Source organism: Grammomys surdaster, unplaced genomic scaffold, assembly GCF_004785775.1.
Source record: "Grammomys surdaster isolate TR1022 unplaced genomic scaffold, NIH_TR_1.0 181, whole genome shotgun sequence".
NCBI lineage: Eukaryota > Metazoa > Chordata > Mammalia > Rodentia > Muridae > Grammomys > Grammomys surdaster.
Genome location: NW_021604626.1, coordinates 4,873,584 through 4,889,853, shown reverse-complemented (window position 1 = coordinate 4,889,853; position 16,270 = coordinate 4,873,584). Strand labels below are relative to the sequence as shown.

At 49.0% G+C, this 16,270-nt stretch overlaps 1 protein-coding gene across 1 annotated transcript in view; it reads right to left on the bottom strand.

Moving 5' to 3' along the window:
• The window catches only part of Abcb10 (ATP binding cassette subfamily B member 10), a 30,128-nt gene extending 23,416 nt beyond the window's left edge, over positions 1-6,712 (bottom strand). Inside the window, exon 1 of the mRNA XM_028767772.1 lies at positions 5,991-6,712. Within this exon, the coding sequence (XP_028623605.1) occupies positions 5,991-6,402 (412 nt within the window). The 5' untranslated portion in view covers positions 6,403-6,712. The remainder of the gene's footprint in view (positions 1-5,990) is intronic.
• Between the last annotated feature and the right edge of the window lie 9,558 nt (positions 6,713-16,270).

Sequence of the window (16,270 nt, the reverse complement as noted above, 5' to 3'; positions counted from 1 at the left end):
ACCTGTCCAGGAGCAATCTGGATTCTAGAATGAAAGACAACACACACACACCACTTAATCTTTGACATGCCGTGACTAGCTTAAAGGCTGGGCATTCCTAGACCTTCCCCTGCTAACAAACGCTCCCCTCCGGTACTCCTGAGACTCCTAAACCTTCCCCTGCTACCCCAGGCCCAATAGGGAAGTGGCCAGCGGCCCCTTACCCAAATTCTTACATGGCAGGTTGACTTCCTCTCCTGCAGCTCTTACGTCCCATTTTTCTCCCGAGTCATGCTGATTCCCTCCTTCCTTCCACTTCCTAGCCCTCAAAGACCCAAAGGTCCTGCCTCAGTCTACCTGCCCAGCCACTGGCCATTGGCTCTTGATTGATCAAAAACCAAATGGCGACAAGGACCTTCAGCGTTTGGACACACGGCTTCCCGATTTTGGGGGCCAGACTAATTCAAAGCATTAGAACCAATCTGCACATTTTAAGATCTATTTTACTTGATATGTGTGGATGTTTTGCATGCATGCATGTATGTGTACCACGTGCATGCTGGATCTCCTAGATGGAGGGTTATGCATGCTTGTGAGTCACACGTGGATTCCAGCAATCAAACCCAGGTCCTCTGTAAGAGTAACCAAGGCTAAGCCATCTCTCTGGATCGGATTGATTGATTGATTGACTGATTTTTATTTATTTATTGTAGTGGTTTGAATAAAAATTGGCTCCCATAGGCCCACCTAGAGCAGCACTATTAGGAGGTGTGGCCTTGTTAGAGTAGGTGTGGCTTTGTTAGAAGAAGTGTGTCACTAGGGGCAGGCTTTGGGGTCTCAGAAGCTCAAGCCTGGCCAGTGTGTCACTGTCACTCTCTGCTGCCTAAGGATCCAGATGTAGAATTCTCAGCTCCTTCTCCAGCACCATATCTGACTGTAGGCCGTCATGCTTCTGGGCTAACCCTCTGAACTGTAAGCCAGCCCAATTAAATGGTATCTCTACACATCAATAAAACACTAAGACTTTTATTGTCTTTTTGAGACGGGGTCTCTCTGCAGTTCTGGCTGTTCTGGGACTCACTCACTCTGTATCAAACTCAGAGACGTGCCTGCCTCTGCCTCCTGAGTGCTGGGATTAAAGGTGTATGTTTCCACTGTCCAGCCATTTCATTTATTTTTAATCCTGTGTATACATGAGTGTGTGGGTGTTTTCAGAGGTCAGAGGTAAAGGTTCCCTCAGAGTTTTAAGTGGTTGTGAGCTGCTGGACATGGGTGCTGGGAATTAAGCTCTGGTCTCTGGAGGGCTATGCACACTCTTAGCCATTAACTCTTCTCTTCAGTGCCATTTTGCTTATTTATTTTTGAGGCATGGCTTCATGTAGCCTAGGATAACCTCAAACTAACTACGAAGCCAAGGCTGGCAGTTCTCCTGCCTCTACCTCCTGCTCTAGAATGCCGGGATTAGAGGTGTGTCCCAACATGCCAGGTTTTATGTAGTGCTGGGATCAAACCCAGGGCTTTGTGTGTGCTGGGCTAGCCACTCTGCCTACTGAGCTGTTGTATCCCAACAGTGTCTCTGGTTTATTTTACTGTTGTTACCCCTTTGTATTACAATCTGAATGTAAGTAAAATGGTTTTGGTCATCTGGATTCTTGGGATCAAGGTTCTGTCATATGCGGCTGTGGGATATCAGGTTCCACCCAAATCCTAGACCTCACTCGGCACACTGTAACCTGGAACTCTCCACTTTCCCTCCACAGCACGGGGCAGCATCTGCTAGCCAGCGGCTTCTACAGCTGTCTCCAGGCTGATAATATCAATGCCGACTGTCCTTATATGACTCAGTCCTGGCGGTCAGAGGGGTCAGGAGCAGTAAATGCAGATGGTCTCAGGTCTGCACCAAGTCTGGGAAGTCAGAGACTGAGGAGGGTCAGGAAAGCTGGTCCTAAAGAGAAAACAAACAGGACCAAAACCCAGCTCGGCTACCAACATGTCTGACCTAACACAAGTCATTCAACTCCTCTGTGCCTCAAAATTTCCTACAATAGACAGCAGCAACACCACCACCACCACCAGAACCTTCTCCTGGAGCTGCCTTGCGCAGATTAGCCACAGAATGCATCTGGCACAGAGCCCGGAAGCTGTCATTTCAGAAGCGACCTGTGCATTGGCTCAGTCTAGAGGTAACTCAGCTGTCTCATCTCAGAGATGAGAGACTGAAAGGAAAAAGACAAAAGGGCAGCTTCCTCAGGAGGGCGAGAGCTGTTTGCAAGCATGCTGGGATCTGCAGGGACAGGGAGATGTTTTCAGAGACAATGACAGGGAACAGGGCAGAGGACAGACAGAGATGAAGGGATCGACTCTAGGCTGAGGGAAGGAAGTGAGGAAAGGAGTTGAAGGCCTAGACTAAAGACAAACAGGAAGCGGGTTCAGGAGACTGTCAGATCCCTGGAGTAGCCCCCACATCCTAGGCTGTGCCTCTTGTCCCTCAGAGCTTTCCTGCGGGACCAACGCTCCGTCTGGGCATCAGGAAGCAGTAGCTGTAGGCAGTCCCATCCTTTCTCGCTCGGTCCTTAACTATGGTCCCTCCACAGACACATAAAGGTCAGCCACAAGCTCGGCCACAGTTCCAGGCAGGCACCAGCTTTTACAAACATTATCACACATCATCAGCCCTTACCAGGAAACAGGAGGGCAGCCACCCCGAATACCGCCTATCTGCACTCGTGAAGGGAACAGAGTACAGTGATAGTGTAGCTAGGAGCCCGCCCGTGAGCCAGGAGACCCCCAGCACTCCAGCTATCTCCTCATCTTGGAGATACTGCTCACTGGGAGAGCTGAGCCCTGGTCTGCTATCTGCTAAACACACAAGAAGCCCGAGTATGGACCCCCTGTCTGCTCTGTGCACGTTCCCGATGGTCCTGGGCTCAGCACCTTCTGAGGCTCCCGGTGACCAAAGTGATAAGAGTAACACTTAGTGCAGAAAGGCTCTGGGTAGCCCTGCAGACTTGGTGATACCAAGATAGCTGAAATCCTGAAGGAGTGGGCTGCCAGGAGGAGGGTGAGCATCTGCAGACATCTCCAGTAGGAGGCCCTGCTTTCCAAGTTTTGGATCTATAACTTCCAAGTCTTCTGGGGGAACAAACTGCTGAAGAGGAGGGAAGGAAGGTTTAATACTGAAACACAACTCCCAGTCTTGGGTCATGTATTTTCTCGAAAACTAGAAAATTAGCATCAGAAGCCAGGAGTGGTGGGGCATGTCTTTAGTCCCAGTACTCAGGAGGCAGAGGCAGGAGGATCTCTGAATTTGGAGCCAGTCTGGTCTACAGAGTGAGTTCCAGGACAGCCAGAGCTACACAGAAAAATGTCTCCAAAAAATGAGGGTGGAGAAGGAAGGAAAAAAAGAAAGAGGGGGGGGGAAGGGGGCAGGAGGGGAAAACTAACACTGGCATTCCTTCTCTTATCTGCTTTTGGGGGGTCTCTAAAGAAATGACGATGGGCACGGTGGCTCCTACTTATAATCTCAGCACTCAGGAGGCTGACGAGGGAATAATGCTGGGAGTTTATAGTCAGTCTGACCTATAAAATGAACTCCTGTCTCAAAAACCAGAGACAGACAGACAGACAGGCAGATGGACGGACAGACAGACGAAAACCTACGCAACAGCTCTGTTCCCCCAGCATTTCAGAGATGTGCCAACCCTCAGCATGATCTATTACAAATTAACGGTGCCACCACTTCCTTTTGCTTCCACGAGCGCCAACATCCAGACTGGCTTTAACACAGCTTCTGAAGAAAACATAAGCTATCTAAAGAGCTTCTTCGAAAAAAAAAGAAAGAGCTTCTTCAGCCTTCCTAAAGATAGAATACATTTATTACCTACTTAGGAAGCCTTAAGAATCCCCAGCACTTGCCGGGCAGTGGTGGCGCACGCCTTTAATCCCAGCACTTGGGAGGCAGAGGCAGGTGGATTTCTGAGTTCGAGGCCAGCCTGGTCTACAGAGTGAGTTCCAGGACAGCCCGAGCTATAAAGAGAAACCCTGTCTTGAAAAAACAAAAACAAAAAACAAACAAAAACAACAAAAAAAAGAATTCCCAGCACTTGAGAGGTTGAGGCAAGAGATCTCAAGCTGGATGGCTGCCTGAACTACAGAGCAAGACCCTGCCTCAGAAACAAAGCCCTTACTGTCAGTGGCAGTGTGACTGTCCCTCCGGTCACACATCTGACGGTTTGATGAGGCATACTGATAGCTCAGATCATCAGATGATGGAAGCCGGTCCGAGTTCTAACTTACTTAATGCAGACTCCACAGTATGCTGGCAGGGCAGGACAAGTAGGGGCCAAGTGACAGGTCACAGACATGACAGGCACAGGGAGACAGGGAAGGGCTAGGTGGCATCAGCAAAGCCTGACTCCCCACAACTTCGAGATCTGAAGTTTCAGAAACAGGAGCCTAGGTTCCTGGCCCCTCACGGTCTGTGCACACTCAGTTGCCCAGGGTCTCCAGGTTCCTCCATGCACACCATTTGCTCCTCCCTGTGCCCTCCTCCTCCCACGGACATCTTTTAAACCAGGATTTGATGGCTCATACTTATAATTCCAGCACTTAGCGGATGAACAGGAGGATCAGGAGTTCAAGGACATCCTTCGCCTCATAGAGAGTTTGAGGCCAGCCCGAACTACATGACACCTGTCTCAATAAAATGCAGAGGAGGAGGCTGAAGAGATGGTCCAGTGGTTAAGAGCACTGGATGCTCTTCCAGAGGACCCAGGGTTCGGGGTTCAATTCCCACTACTCACAGGGCAGCTCACAACTGTCTGTATCCAGTTCCAGGAGATCTGACATCCTCACACAGACACACATGCAGGCAAAACATCAATGCACATAATAAAACAAAATAAATGCTCACATAGTGAAAGTAAACAATTCATTTAAAGAAATTAAAGAAAACAAAGAGGAAAAAGAAAAGCTTACAAAATATAGCCAAGAAGAAAAGGACTTTTTCCATCGAAATCCACAACAACCATCGTAAAATCTGTCTTCTTACACTAAGTTCACAACAACCTCCCGATTCTCGTAGATGGCAGATCCATGTGTCTTTGCTCCACGGACATCCTGCTCCATGCCCAACGGCCCCCAAAGAGAGTAATTTGTACAGCAAGGGACTCAACAACCAACTTGAGCTCCTGCCTGTTTTTAAGAGTTGTATGGCAAAGTCTTTCCTTTTGCAAAACCCTCGTGCCTATCCCATTTCGTCTCCAATCCAAATATTTTCCTGCCTGCTAAGCAGAAATTCCCAGCAGGAGCAGGACTCCATGGCAGCTCCCCACGGTAACCCCACAGGTGGAGGACACAATCCATATCCACAGAAGGACTGGAGATTTAGGGCTCTAGATCTCAGTACGTCTTTGCGCCAACCAGACTTGCCTGCAATGACTGCCAGACACGGGGGAGTTACAGAATATTGTCACTTAGACCCAACCAATTCTGATTTCTTTTTTAAAGCCATTTGTTGATCTGGCTGAGCTACTGTCTAGTTCCTTTATGCTGGGGCCAGTGCCTGGTCCTGACCAAATCACTTATGGAGGCGACAGCCAGCACGAAGTTCACAGAGCTCAGCTTCATCCTGTGAAATTTTGGTGGTTGCTTGATACTGTGTAATCCTAGCAGTGTTTTGTTTTGTTTTGTTTTAAATTATAAACATATAATATAAAGTAGACGTGGTTTAGGCAAAACTTTTGGTTTTTTGTTGTTGTTGTTGTTGTTTTAAAGGCGGACACTCTAGCTTATTCAGAGTTTGCCCAAAGCAGACACTGACAACAAGCTGATGGGGACCAATTTAAATATTCTGGTAACAGGCTCTACTGACTTCAGACGGGGAGCTGCAGCCAACTGGGAAAAGGCATCCACAGCCTTCCAAACAGGTGTCCGCAGACCTGATCGCCCTTGTCAAGGCCGAGGCCAGGCCGGGGCCCACCCGCAGCCCACTGGTCCCCTCGGGTTCCTACCTGACAGCCTCCCGCGCTCGGGGCGCACCAGCCCCAGGAGCTTCCACACTTCTGATTGCCCAGTCGCCGCGGGCCGCCGCCGCGAGTCGTTCCCAAGGTCTCGCACGCCGGTGGCGGCTGCTCCCTGGAGCCTGGCGAACAGGGGATACGCGGCGCGGGGTCCTGCCAGCACCCAGCACCTGCGGACCCCCGAGGAGGTGGCCCACTGCCCCACGCCGCCAGGCAGCCCGGACAGGGGCGCGGGAAAGCGGAGGCCCGGGCTCGGCTCGTGGATCAGAGAGGTCCACGCGCGTACGAGCGGGGTCCATTCAGAAGCCAGCCGTGTCGGAGAGGAGACGGCCGGGGCCCAGGCTCGCACGGCAGGGCCCCGGCGCGGAATCAGCAGCAGCGCCCTGGCAGGAGGGGCGCGCATGGCGCTGCGTCTGCGCGGACAGTCTCACCAGCCGGCCCGGCCGCACGCCCCGGGACCCTCCCGGCCCGGCCCGAGCACAGGGCGGGGACGCGGTCTCGGCCTGCCCCTCCCGCCCCATCGGGCGGGCGCCCGGGCCGCGCCTTCCGCCGCGCAGGGTCCACCCCTGGGCGGCGACCAGCCGGTAGGTCCCCGGCAGTGCCTTGTCTAGGCTGCAGTCGCCAGCGCCTGCGCCCGCGAGCCGCACGCGGAAGCTTTTTCGCGCTCCTGCGCCCTCCGCGGCTTGGGAACCCGGGAGCGTCCGAGCCCTTTCTCTCGCCGGTCACTGGCAGAGTGCGCACGCGCGGCACTCAGGTCGCAGATCGCAGACGGCGCCGGAGACCTTTGGGTGCCTCCGCCTTGGTGCGGTCGGCGGGCCGAGAAGGCTCGAGATCCTGGAGGACTGCAACGTAGGAGGTGCCGCGGAGGCCGGGAGAGTGGAAGTGGCCCCGCGAGCAGCGGTCTTAAGGAGACCGACGGCGGGCCGGGGGTAGCCTATGGAGGCCTGGGGTGAGGAAGGGGGAGAGTTTGTAGACTCCTGGATAGTTCACTCGAGCGGAACGAAAGGCAAATAAGCCATAAGTATGCGTTCAGATGGGCGCTCGCTTTTAATCCCAGCACATAAAGGGCAGAGACAGACAGATCTTTGAGTTCGAGGTCAGCCTGGTCTAGATAGTGAGTTCCAGGACAGCCTGGGCTACATAGTGAGCCCCTGTTTAAAAAAAAAAAAAAGAGGGGGGTGAGGTGTCACAAAACAACCTCAACATCAGTATTTTAGTTCAATATATTCCTAAAACCCATCACAAATGGTGTGTGTGTGTGTGTAGGGGGGAATCTCAAGGAACAAAACATTAGACTTTCAAATGCATAGTCCGTCTCCGAATTTTCAGGATTCTTCCTCTTTTTACCCCAGTCCCAACCCTGGAAAAGTCATTTATTAAAATCCGGAGTGGGAAGATAATGCAGCCTACACTTCACGAGCGCCAGGTCACCTGAGTTCAGACGGATATAGGGGAAAAAAAACCAAAAACTTAAACCTCCCCCCCCCAAAAAAAAACCAAAAGAAAAAAAAGATAAAAAAAAAAAAAACAAGTAATTAGCTCATTGTAGTTTATCTTATCTGCGTTCTGTGTTTTCCTCTCTTAGAAAATTCTCCATGTTTGGCCTAGATATTGAGCACTCCCTTTAATCCTAGCACCAGGAGGCAGAGGCAGGTAGATGTGGCTCTCTTTTGAGTTCCAGGCCAGCCTGGTCTACAAAGAGAGTCCCAGGATGGCCAGGGCTACATGGGAAAAACAAAAAGAAACAAACAAAAACTCTCAAAAAGCCCAATAAAATAAGAATATAAAAAACTCCATATTTGCTGGGCAGTGGTGGCACACGCCTTTAATCCCAGCACTTGGGAGGCAGAGGCAGGCGGATTTCTGAGTTCGAGGCCAGCCTGATCACAGAGTGAGTTTCAGGACAGCCAGGGCTAAACAAAGAAACTCTGTCTCGAAAAACCAAAAGGAAAAACAAAACAAAACCAAAACTCCATATTTGTCTGGATCCTGAGATTTCAGCATCTCTGTATGTTTTCACACTCAGACAAGAGCCTCACCTACATGTGAAGTCACAAGGTGGAGGTGGTGAGTGACACCGTGAGTGAGGTTAAATCTGCCTTGAACAAGCTGGAGATGTGAGGGGCAGGCAAGTCCTTTAAAATCCAGCCCTGAGGCCCAAGAAGACTTGAGTTTTCTTGAGAGTGTCCTGCCCTTCAGTGCAGGATTTCTAAATCCCAGGGAGTCACAGTGTGAACTACACCCCTGCTACACACAACAGGACCCAGGTTCCTTCCCATGCCCCCACGAGTACTTCCTGCTCCTTCCTCTCAGCCCCTAGCTGAACAGCTTAAGGAATGAATGTCCTCCAGGCTGGCAAGACGAACCACTTTCTGGAAATTATTATTTTACGTGTATGAGTATTTTGCCTGTATGTATGCCTGTGCACTGCATACATCCAGGTAGGGTGTAGGACCTCCTGGAACTGGAGTTACAAGTGGTGAAGACACAGATCTGAACCTGGACCTCTGGAAGAGCAGCCAGTGCTCTTAACCACTGAGCCATCTCTTCAGCCTTGAAATTAACTAACCAAATTGCTGCTGTGAGGGCCAGAAGTGAGAAGCTGTCATTTCCTCTCTCCTATCCTGGTCCTATCAGTACTCTCTCAGACCAGACTCAAGAATAAAACCAGGAGTCGCTGATTACACAGAACTAACTTTCCAAGGGTTTCTGTTTGTTGAGGTTTTTGGTTTTTTGGGATTTTTTTTGTTATTGTTTATTTTGGTTTGGGTAAGGTGGTTGTTGAGTGATCCTCCAGCTTCTGTCTTCTGGGTTCAGGGATTACAGATATTGCTACCCTGGAGGCTGAATCAGGAAGATCACCATGAGTTCAAAGCCAAGCTGGCCACATAGAGAATGGTAGGCCACCTAGACACATTGCAAGACCCCATCTCAAAAACAAAGACCAAAATGAAGGCCAATGAAATGGCTTGGTAAGTAAAGGTCCATGCTGCTGAGCCAGAGCTGGGTCCCCAGAACCCACAGGGACAAGGAGAAGACTGGCTCCAACAGCTTCTTCTTTGACATAAGCTAAAGCATCCTCATGCCCACAAAAGTACACACACACACACAAATAGATAATAAAGATATAATGAGGAAAAAAAACCTATTGAACAAACAAAAAATTAAAAATCAGAGAAATATGCCAGGCGGTGGTGGTGCACGCCTTTAATCCCAGCACTTGGGATGGGAGGCAGAGGCAGGCGGATTTCTGAGTTTAAGGCCAGCCTGGTCTACAGAGTGAGTTCCAGGACAGTCAGGGCTACACAGAGAAACCCTGTCTCGAAAAACGAAAAAAAAAAATCAGAGAAATAACCTGAAAGTAATTATCCCCACAAAGAAATCTTAGACTTGAACGTACACAAGGGGACCCTGTGGAAGGGAGGAGGGAATGAAGGACATGGATTACCCCGGCAAGTAGGACAATTTTCTTGGCCTCTGTAGAAGCACAAGACATTCTCTAAAGTGTGTTGGCAAGGAAAGAAGCAGGCTACTTAGAAGTGGGTGAGTTAACAGTACAGAGTTCCCCAGCACTTAAGGTTAGGGTTGGGGCTTGAGAATTTCTGTGAGTTCAAGGCCAGTCTGGCTTATACATCACATTTCAAGCCAGACAGCTACACAGTGAGATCCTGACTTAACAAAAGCAAACCAGACAGACAAAATAGTACAGGATCCCCAAGCAAGACAGAGCAAGGCTTGGCAATGCTGGGATCAACGGAAGTTCACGCCCTGCCCATAAGATGGGAGGGTCCCCAGGTAGAGGCCTGAATGGCCAGGAGGAGTTTTTGGCTTAGTGGTTCATGGGTATCAAATTCTAAAGTGATCACAAGCAGAACTTGAGAGCAGTTTTACCTGCTGGGCTGGATGTGTTCAGAGGACAGGGGAGCACTATAGAGTATACAGCAGGTGTAGAAGCAAAACCGCTCTGGCTTGCAGTCCAGGGACTGATGGGGGCTCTTTGATCAGATTCATAGCTTATATACTACGGCTCTCCAGTATCAAGGTGATGCCCGGAGACGAATCATGTAGTGTGTGGCCAGCGGCCACAAAGCCATGGAATCCACTCTAATAGAAGTGGGTTGGAAATTGCTTTGAAGCTTCTGGGTCCGCATTGCTCTCTGAAACTGCTGTAGCTCGAGCCTTATCTCAGCAGTGTCTCAGGCCGACAGGACAGCACGGTTCACCGAACCATTGCTGGCCTTGATAGTCTCACCATTCCTCAAAAGGGTTGAAATTTGGTCCCTTCAAATGGCTCTGTTGAGAAGCTAACACCCAGTCTGGAACCTGGGGATTGCAGATGTGGTTTATTTAAGATGAGACAAATGAGGGCTGGAGAGATGGCTCAGTGGTTAAGAGCACTGACTGCTCTTCCAGAGGTCCCGAGTTCAATTCCCAGCAACCACTTATACACAAAATAATTCTTTAAAACGATCTCCAGAACATGGAGGCATGGAGAGGTGGTGCTTACTAGTTGTCAGCCCGCTGTGCCCTCACCTTGTGGCAGTAACAGCAGAGATGGTTAGACAGCTGCAAGCCCAGAGGAAAGACTGCCAGCAAGCCACACAAAGCTGTGAGGAGACAGGAAAGACCACCCCTGTGATGCTGTATGCCAGACAGAGAAACAAAAAAGCTGATGAGCAAACAAAACAAACCCCAAAGGAAACAAAAATGCTGACACAGTTCTTAAGCTAAACTAAGTGCTGGAAAAGTTAGCAGGCATGACTGCCTCGTACAAACAGGAAGTCAAAATGTGCAGAAGGACTTATCGCTCAGTCGTGAACGTGGGACCAACAGAGGCTGAGCGAGAGAAAGCGGCTCACATTTTAGTTAGGAAAGATCTTTACTTCAAAGATGCAGTAAACTCATACGTCACACACAAACCTAGCTAATTTTCAACATGGCAGTGCCCGATAACTTGAGGTTATCTTTACTCTGAAATATCGCCCACCACACTCACTGTCTGCTTTCCTTATCGTCCTCCCTTAGCTGGAAATGCCCTAATCAGCTGTAAGCACCAGAGCAGACACAGCTTCCCTAGCAGGCGTGCCAGAGTCAGACTTCACAGTGGGACACCCCAATGATCACTTTGCCTGAAGCATTTGAGGTTCCTCCTCTCCAGTCAGAATCTCTTTGGGCCATGCAGCCTCATCTCAAACTCAAGTGTTTTCCAACCTAGCTTTGAACTTTTTCCTCTCCTGCCTCTACCTCCCAATCGCTAGGCTCACAGGTATGAGTTGCTATACCCAGCTTCTTTGGGGACTTTTAAAATCTGAACCAAACAACCCTGAATATTGCTTTGGTTTGTCTTCCAGCCTCAGAAGGCCCCATGTTGTGAAGAAGGGAGGTCCATTATATCCCAGCTGCAACTGCTGCCTGTTCCTCTCTGTTGTCTTGCTTATTTTAAACACAGGGCCTCACTGTCCTGATGTCAGAGGTCACCCTCCCTTTGTCTCCCAAGTGCTGGAATTAAAGCCTTGCACCACTTCATGATAGACCAGCATGATACTGTTTGATGAATCTTTCTGGAACAACAGTGAGAGTAGAAGAGAGACGTCACCAGCCGACAGAACTCAGCTAGCTCCTGAAAGGCTTCCATTCTGGGTCCAGTTTGCATTGGGGGGGGGGGTTTAGAGACAGGGTTTGTGTAGCCCTGGCTGTCCTGGAACTCACTCTGTAGACCAGGCTGGCCTCGAACTCAGAAATCCACCTGCCTCTGCTTCACAGGTGCTGGGATTAAAGGCGTGCACCACCACCGCCCGGCTCCGATGCTATCTTTTTAAAGGCATAGAAATGGTTACTAAAAGGCTCCTGTGCCATTTGGTGGTAAATGCCTGTGATCACCCAGGAAGCTGAGGCAGAAGAATCACAAGTTCAAGGCCTCGCAAGGGCAATTTAGTATAACTTTCTCTCAAAGCTCAAATACATAAATGGCTAGGGGTGTAGCTCATTGAAAGTGTCCGCCTAGTACGTATTAAGGACCTGACTTCAACCCAACACTGCACGCACACACACAGCCCTGGTTAGGGATAAATCACACACCCAGTTTTCAGGTTGCAATCTTTTTTTTTAAAGATTTATTTATTTATTATATATGAATACACTGTAGCTGTCTTCAGACACACCAGAAGAGGGCATCAGATCTCATGACAGATGGTTGTGAGCCACCATGTGGTTGCTGGGATTTGAACTCAGGACCTCTGGAAGTGCAGTCAGTGCTCTTAACCACTGAGCCATCTCTCCAGCCCCTCAGGGGGCAATCTTAATCTCCACAATTCCTCAGAATGGGACTGTATTTGGAGATAAATCTTTAATGAGCCGGGTGGTGGTGGCGCAGGCCTTTAATCCCAGCACTTGGGAGGCAGAGGCAGGTGGATTTCTGAGTTCGAGGCCAGCCTGGCCTACAGAGTGAGTTCCAGGACAGCCAGGGCTCCACAGAGAAACCTTGTCTCGAAAAACAAAACAAAACAAAACAAAACAAAACAAAAAAGCTTTACTGAGACAATTAACATTAAATGAAGACATCTGAGCAGGTCTTAGCTAATACAACCAGCTCTATAATAAGAATAGACACCCAGAGGCATGGCCATGTCTATGGAGGAGGGTGTATCTACAAACCCAGGTTCAAGAGAAGCTAGCCCAGGACCTGCTGACACTGGACCTACAGTCTCCAGAACTGTGAGGTCAGCTTCTGTGGGGGAAACCTGGCAGTGAGGTCATCTACAAGGTGGCACTAGCAGCCTGACTGCCACCAGGCATGGGAAAGATGGCTATCTCGCGGGAAACACAGTAAAAGGTTGACGTTGCTGCCAGGAAAGTATATTCCTATATTCTAGAACAGAGGAAGAGCTACAGTAGATACCCACTAGTTGTGATCTTAAGGCCAGAGATATTCAACACAACCCAGACAGGCTTCTGAAATGAGAGCCTACGCTTTGCAACTCATGAGAGGAAATGGAAGCCTGAGAAGATATCAACCTCATTTATTGAGTACATCAAAGGCCGACCATTTCAGACGTCTGACAGAACCAAGTCCTGTCATCACAACATCTGTGAATGGCTTAGCAGGTGTGTGTCACAGATACAGAAACAAAAATGTCTGCATTTGCTCAAGTAAAATAATGATCCCAAATGAGTATGTATAGTCGACCCCAGCCCGGACCCTGCACTGCCTGACCGCCCGGAGCCCGGACCCTGCACTGCCTGACAGCCCGGAGCCCGGACCCTGCACTGCCTGACCGCCCGGAGCCGGACCCTGCACTGCCTGACCGCACTGGCTTTGCTCTTCTCCACTGCAGCCTCTTCAGCTTTAGCTGAGTAAAGGTTTTATCCAGTGTTTTCTGAATGGATTCTCTTAAGGCCTGTGAACATTTAGATCCCTGGGAAAGCTGGCTCTCTGCCTTCTAGTTAGGCAGGGTGTATATACAAATGTGCAAAGCACAGCAAGTATCTTGTTTTTTTTTTTTTTGTTTGTTTTTGTTTTTTTTTTTTTGTTTTTTCGAGGCAGGGTTTCTCTGTGTAGTCCTGGCTGTCCTGGAACTCACTCTGTAGACCAGGCTGGCCTCGAACTCAGAAATCCGCCTGCCTCTGCCTCCCAAGTGCTGGGATTAAAGGCGTGCGCCACCACCGCCCGGCTAGCAAGTATCTTTAGTATAAAAACTAAGGCATTTTTAACAGCAATGGAAAAAGTAACTAACACAGTGTTGAGAACTCTGTATGAAGGGCTCACCATTCAGGAATTTGTGTCTTTGTTTACATTCAACACCAACATGCACCGTGCTTTTCATCGTGACACCAAACTGTTTTCCAGACTGCCTACAAATTTGACTTCTTGGAGAGGTTCTTGAATAGCCTTTGTCCTTCACTCGGTATTTGCCAGCAGAGCGCAATGGCAGTTGGCAGAGGGAAACGGCGGGCAGATGGCGCCCCCTTGTGCTATGCTCTGTGTGACCTCAGAGGTCCTCTGACCGGACCTCAGCTCTAGTACTAGTGACAGGCTCTGGTGCCGGCTTAGGAAGTAGAGGTTCTTCAACCCTTGGCAACACCAGCGTTAGAGCTTATGGACACGCTTAGGTACCAGGATTCCTTAGCACTAAATAGTGGTGAGTGTTAAAGCTCCCGAGTCTGGACTGTCTGAGAGCCTTGGCTCTAAAGAACTGACAGACCTGTAAACTCTATAGCAACCAGGTGGAGTTCTGCTCTCTGTGCCCTTCACTCTCTTCTATCTTTAACATCAGCTCTCTGCTCCGTCTCTGCTGTCTTTTTTTCCCCCTTTTGGATGTTAAAACAATCTCATATCATAGCTCAGACTGGCCTCAAACTTGTGGCAATCTCCCCAAATCAGCTGAGCACTGGTACTACATACAGAATGAGGCACGATGTCCAGTAATAGTTGAAGAATGGAATTTTAACTTTTTTTTTAATTTGGCATTCGATTCTTTTTGTGTGGATGTTTCGTCTGCATGTATGTCTGTATGACATGCATGCCTGGTGATCAGAGAGGCTAGAAGAGTGTCGGGTGCCTGCTATGCGGGTGCTAGTAATTACGCCTGGGTCAGTGCTCCAAACCGCTGAGCCATCTCTCCAGTATTTTATTTTAGACTGGTTTTGAACTTGGGTAAGCTTCTTGTCTCAGCCTTCTGCTGGGATGTACCACCAAGTCCGACTCTATCATCCTTCTTGCTCCCAGCCCCACCCTCTCTGAGAGTCATCTGGCCAGTTCATCAAGTGAGCTGAACAGACTGCTTATATAGTCAGAAGTGACGGCACCAATCACAGGAGGCTGTGTATGCAAATGAAGCTTTGTATTTGTACCAGTCACAGCACTCTTTTAGATCAGACTCAGCAGGCTCCGAGGCTTCTAGAGAAAGTGCCCCCTGCCCTGACCTAGTTGGATTTCAGTGAAGCTGATTTCCGCAAAAACTCCAGGACTACTTAAAAGTCCTGGATTGTGTTATACCTTCAGGAGTCAAAGAACCTGTAGTTGTGTGGTTTCTTTGAGATGTGTGATGTGTTCAAAACAGTAGCGCTGGCATGAGCAACTTGCTGGCTGTTTGACAGTCCTTTTGCTCCAGGGAGCTTCAGTGTCAAGAGCCTCCCAGTTCTCAATAAGGAAGTCAAGTTGTCTTAACTCTATCATCTCTTACTGACAGGAAAATGAGCATCATGAACGAGTGCTCCAAATTGGAACTTAAAGTCTATGTTACCATTTAGTAATGCTAATAATAATGATTTTAACCATGCTTTAACAATGTCTAATGAAGGCTCAGGGCTTTAGGGTGTGGCCTCTTCCTGCAAGTCTCTTTCTGTTCACCCCTGACAGAACTGTGACAGCCCAGAAGCTATTCAAGCCTGACTTGATCAACAGGTTTTACAGAGGTGACTTGGAACATAGGTGACTTGGGCAGCTGCCACAACCCAACCCCACCCCTGTATGAGGATTTCTTTTTCCTTTTCTTTGGTTTGAGACAGGGTTTGTCTGTGTAGTCCTGGTTAACCCGGAACTATGTAGACCAGGCTGGCCTTGAGCTTGAGATCTTTGTGCCTTTGTCTCCCGAGTATTGGGATTAATGGTGTGTTCCACCATGCCCAGCTGGATGAAGGCTTAACAAAAGCTGTGTCATCCCTGGAGTTTTATGTACAATGTGTAGACAGCTACAGTACCTTTCTCCCTTAGCAACTGTTTCCTGCTTGTAACCTCAGAAGAGGATCAGGAGAACTCCTGCCTTCTCCTAAGAGGGGATGCTCAAACCTAGAGGCAGGGTCCCCTACTGTCTGATGGGTACATAGTGGCAATATACACTTCAGTAGGCCATTTTTTTCATCATTGTGTTCTTGAAGGTCAGAAAAGGGCATCAAATCCTTGGAACGAAGGATGGTTGCAAGACACCACGTGGGTGCTGGGAACCTAAACCAGATCATCTGTGAGAAAAAAATGCTTGTAACATCGGAGTTCTCTCTCCAACCCCTCACTTTAACAGAGGGTCTCACTAAGATTGCGAGTCTGGTCTGAGACCTCTTCCTGTCTACATAGCTCCTATAGCTGTATAACCTGGCCTGTCTCTGGGAGAGCTACAGCAAATTCTTAACCTAAACTAGACCCCAGTGTCCTTCCACACCAGCTTGTATTACACTGACAGCTAGAAACCCTCATACACATAAATAAATCTTTAAAATAAAAAAAAAAAGACAAAACTCTAAGCCTACATGGTTAGCAGACTTCTATGTAACCAAGA